The sequence below is a fragment of the Atta colombica genome, unplaced genomic scaffold (genome assembly GCF_001594045.1).
Source record: "Atta colombica isolate Treedump-2 unplaced genomic scaffold, Acol1.0 scaffold198, whole genome shotgun sequence".
NCBI classification, from domain to species: Eukaryota; Metazoa; Arthropoda; class Insecta; order Hymenoptera; family Formicidae; genus Atta; species Atta colombica.
Window position 1 is genome coordinate 4,300,937 of NW_017259291.1, and position 4,580 is coordinate 4,305,516.

The following is a 4,580-nucleotide window of genomic DNA, read 5'->3' on the forward strand; positions in this document are numbered from 1 at the left end:
TAAAATATATAATGATAAAAAATACATTGTATCGTTAATTTAATTTAGCAATCGCGCATATGACCAAGCATCTGGCTGGTAAGTTTCGCGCTCTGGGAAATATTGGTGATTGTTTGTTGCGCATGGGAGAGGTTGATGAAGCTATCAAGATGCATCAACGCCAGTTGAATTTGGCGCGTCAAGCTGCCGATCGTTGCCTGGAAGCGGCTGCCTACGGTGCATTGGGGATCGCTCATAGAGCTACGAAGAACTTGGACAAGGCTCTCGGTTTTCACACGCAAGAATTAACTCTAAGACAAGAAGCCGGTGACTTGCGCGGTGAATGCAGGGCACATGGAAACCTAGGTGCTGTGCATATGGCATTGGGACAGTACACTCATGCGGTCAAGTGTTATCAAGAACAATTAGAGAGAGCGAAGGAACTAGCGGATTCTGGAGTTGAAGCCCAAGCATTAGGTAATATAAATTTATAATATTTAAATGTGTATAATTTAAAATTAAATATTTGAGACATGTATTTAAAATTTTTCACTTAAGTGAGAAAGGTAAATTCAACAATATATATATATATATATATAGAATGTGACTAGAATTAAGAAGAAAATAATTCTTTGTATAAAAAATATAAAAATATTTTTTTTTTAATATTAATAAGTTAATAATATCTTTTTTCTTCTTACACTCACTTTTTAGGAAATTTGGGCATAGCTAGGCTTAATATGACGCATTACGAGGATGCTATCGGTTATTTCGAACAACAGTTAGCAACTTTAGAACCGCTAACTACCGGCACCGCTTTACTTGACAAAGCTCGAGCTCTCGGAAATTTGGGAGACTGTTATGAAGCTTTGGGTGATCTGGAAGAAGCTATCAAATGTCATGAACAACAACTGACAGCCGCTACGAAGTTGAAAAGCATCAGAGATCAGGAGAGGGCATACAGAGGATTGGGAAGAGCTCGCGAGGCTACCGGGAACTTACAGGAAGCCTTGGTATGTTTTGAGAAGAGATTAGTAGCCGCTCATGAAGTGGACAGTCCTGAGGCGAGAGGTGCCGCTTACGGTGATCTAGGTAAACTGATGTAATAAAATTTAGATTAATTTTATTAAATTCTTAAAGAGGAAAGAGATTATAATAAATTTTTAGATATATTTTTACAAAAACCAAAAAGCAAATTTTTTCGATCGCCTAATATTAACATTACATATGTAATTGCTGTTAATTTATAGGCAGAGTACATGCTGCGTTAGGAAATCATGAGCAAGCTGTTAGTTGTCTGTCGCACCAATTGGCCCTCGCTCGTGGGCTCGGCGACAAAGCGGCCGAGGCCGAAGCTGCCAGCGGTTTGGGAGCAGTACATCTTCTAATGGACGATCCGAATTCCGCGTTACGCCATCATCAATTGGAGCTGTCGATCGCTGAAGGTTTAGACGCGGCTGGCTTACAAGCTCGTGCTTGTGCCAATTTAGGAGTGACTCAGGAGACATTGGGACAATACGAGGAAGCTATAAGGTTGCAGGAACAGTCGTTGAGCCTTGCGGCCGCAGCAGGCGATCAACCCGCTCGAGCAGCAGCTTTCGCGAGTTTGGGTCGACTTCATCATTTGTGTGGAGACCTGCCACGTGCTCTAAGTTATCTACAATCTGGTTTGTCTTTGTCTGAAGGCTTAGGCAGAAGAGAAGAAGCTGCCAGATTGAGACACAGACTTGGTCTTGTTCACTGGGAGACCGGAGAAGCGATCATCTCTGTGGAACACTTGGAGAAGGCCGCAAATCTCTTAGAATCGTTAGATGGAACTTCTGTGTCTCTTTCTTGCGGTCAACCTAATCGAGCAGAGTTATTATCAGAAACATACAGAATGTTGCAAAAGGTACTAATCAATCTAAACCGAGCAGAGGAGGCTTTGAATTGGGCAGAAAGATCCAGACGATCTAAAAGTAATTCTTTGGATGATGCAGCTCATTACTCTGAGATCATTGATCGACAACGTGGAGTTATCCTGTATTATAGGTATAATCTTTTTTCAAATATTATAGTTTGAAATAAGATATAATTTATTTAATTTACTATAATAATTTATATGTTTACTCTTAAAAAATTAAAATAACTGAACAAAATAATTTCAGCGAGGTGGGATGTGAATTGCATGCGTGGTGCTTAGCGCCAGGACGTGGACTATTACGATTCCACTCCGCAACATTGGACGATGGGGTAGGTTTAGAAAAGAGAGTTCTTCAAGCACGCGAAGCGCTCCTGGATGAAAGCAACGAGCTTATCGAAGAATCCACTAAAATCCCGTCAAGAGGTCATCACTTGAATGCTAGTTCCTATAGTTTGAGTAGTCTCTTCAGTGTCGGCTCTGTGAGCTCTCGTGCTGGAAGCGCTCGTTGGGGACGAGGTGCGAAAGGACCTACGTGGCAAGCACCAATGCCGATACAAGTACTCTACGATCTTCTTCTTGCCCCGTTTGAAGATCTACTACCGCCACCACGAAAGGAGCTGATTATGGTGGTAGAGAAATCTCTTTACTTGGCACCGTTCCCGGCTTTGCAATCCAATCCAGGCGAGGATTATCTGTGTGAAAGATTCTCATTATTAGTGGTACCATCCCTTGCGGCGCTTAGAAAGAGATCGAAAACACCTGTGCTAGAAGGCGGTGCTACTGTAGCTGCGCTGGTCGCCGGAAACCCTATTCTACCAGAGGACGTTCGAGAGGAGTACGGATGGGCTGAAAGCACCACTTCTACCGAGACCGAGTCAGAAATAGTCGCTGAATTATTAGAGGCTCGTGCAATGACTGGTTAGTTCAGCTACAGTTCTAAAAAACTTTTCCTAATTGTATCACAACTTCGAAAGTTATTTGTGAAAGTTTGTTACTTAAAATTTTCTCTCTTTATTCATAATAGGATTGGAAGCTACCAGATCAGCGGTTCTGCGATCTCTACCAGATGCGGAGTGTGTTCATCTGACAGTGCCGGTCTTCTGGAATACCGGTAGTCTTGCGTTCTCGCCTGATCAATGCGAGGAGCCATCTGAAAGGCCGGAGTACCTGATAAATCAGACAGATTTACTCAGATTAAAGATGTCCGCCCGTCTGGTGGTCGTATCCAGTGGTCAGAGTTGGAGCAACGTAGATTGCACGAATGCCACATCGGATGGTATACAGAATATCGCCAAGACTTTATTAAGCGCAGGCGCGCAATGTGTGCTCATAGGGATGTGGGCAGTACCACCAACTGCCGGTAGTATCTTATTACGAGCGTTCTACAGCGCAATGTTGCAAGGCGCGAGGGCGTCGCGTGCATTAGCCGAGGCGATGCAAACTGTTCAGCATACCAGACATTTTGCTCATCCTGCTAACTGGGCTGGTTGGCTGCTTATCGGTGGAGACACAAGATTATCCAACAAGGTACATTTGATAGAAATTATATGTGCTATTTGAGTAATTACAAAATGCAAAACAAATCGATTGATTAAAGCTTAGATACGTCCTAAATAAATCTAATCTTATTTAAATTTTGCAGCTTTAATTATAATATTTCATTATTTTCTTCTCTTGTTTCGACAGGTCGCGCTAATGGGTCAAGCACTAGCGGAATTATTGCGTGGTGGTCCCGAGCAGAGTAGGGACGCGCTGCGAGTGACGCTTCATCTGGTAGAAAAGTCATTACAAAGAATTCATCGCGGTCAGAAGAACGCTATGTATACGACTCAGCGCAGTATCGAGAACAAGGTGGGCGCGGCCACCGGATGGCGAGAGCTTCTAATGTCCGTGGGATTCAGATTCGAGCCGGCCGGCAATGGTATACCGTCCTCCGTATTCTTTCCACAAAGCGATCCTGAAGAAAGACTGACGAGATGCAGCGCTAGCTTGCAAGCTCTACTAGGATTAGGTCAATCGTCATTGCATGCTTTGGCGAGACTCTTACAAGTATGACTTATTTTAATTAATGTTTAATCAAATACATATAAGGTTCTCATTTTCGATTATGTAAAAATCGATTATGTAAAAAATATTTCAGGCGCCAGAAGCCGCAGAGGACGTCATCGCTGCTATGAGAAGAGCCAGTTGTGCCACAGAAGGACAAGAAGTTATATTGCCTGTACATGTTTGGAGAGCATCAGGATCACACGAACTGTTCGCTAGTTTAGGTTTCGACTTGATGGAAGTCGGACAATCAGAAGTGATATTGAGAACAGGCAAACAAGCCTCACGTAGAGCTGTCCAATTTGCTCTTCAAGCTCTTCTTGCATTATTTGGTAAATTAAAATTGATATTGATATACATATTATATTAGATGAGCGTAATAAATGTAAATTAATTGTATTATTTGTATGTGTGTATTATCAATTGCAGATACACAAGAAGCACCAAAAAGTCTTAGCTTAGATTCAGGTAGTTCCATGGAGAGTTTAGCTTCTGTGACCCATACTGAGAAAAATCTTGTAGAACGACCGCGATTGGGAGGAGCATTTGCAAGTTACGTGCGACATCGTGGTGAACCAGATGGAAAGACCATGGAACCACCAAACGTTTTGATACCAGCTTCACGACAGCCATGTCAAAACGGTGGAGGTAT

General features: G+C 42.6%; 1 protein-coding gene across 1 annotated transcript in view; it reads left to right on the plus strand.

The window, feature by feature from the left end:
• Nucleotides 1-4,580, plus strand: part of LOC108687050 (tetratricopeptide repeat protein 28) — a 9,234-nt gene that overhangs the window by 3,110 nt on the left and 1,544 nt on the right. The window contains exons 7-14 of the mRNA XM_018192649.1: nucleotides 49-456; nucleotides 694-1,071; nucleotides 1,230-2,010; nucleotides 2,127-2,800; nucleotides 2,907-3,409; nucleotides 3,569-3,931; nucleotides 4,023-4,260; nucleotides 4,358-4,576. Of these exons, the coding sequence (XP_018048138.1) occupies nucleotides 49-456; nucleotides 694-1,071; nucleotides 1,230-2,010; nucleotides 2,127-2,800; nucleotides 2,907-3,409; nucleotides 3,569-3,931; nucleotides 4,023-4,260; nucleotides 4,358-4,576 (3,564 nt within the window). The remainder of the gene's footprint in view (nucleotides 1-48; nucleotides 457-693; nucleotides 1,072-1,229; nucleotides 2,011-2,126; nucleotides 2,801-2,906; nucleotides 3,410-3,568; nucleotides 3,932-4,022; nucleotides 4,261-4,357; nucleotides 4,577-4,580) is intronic.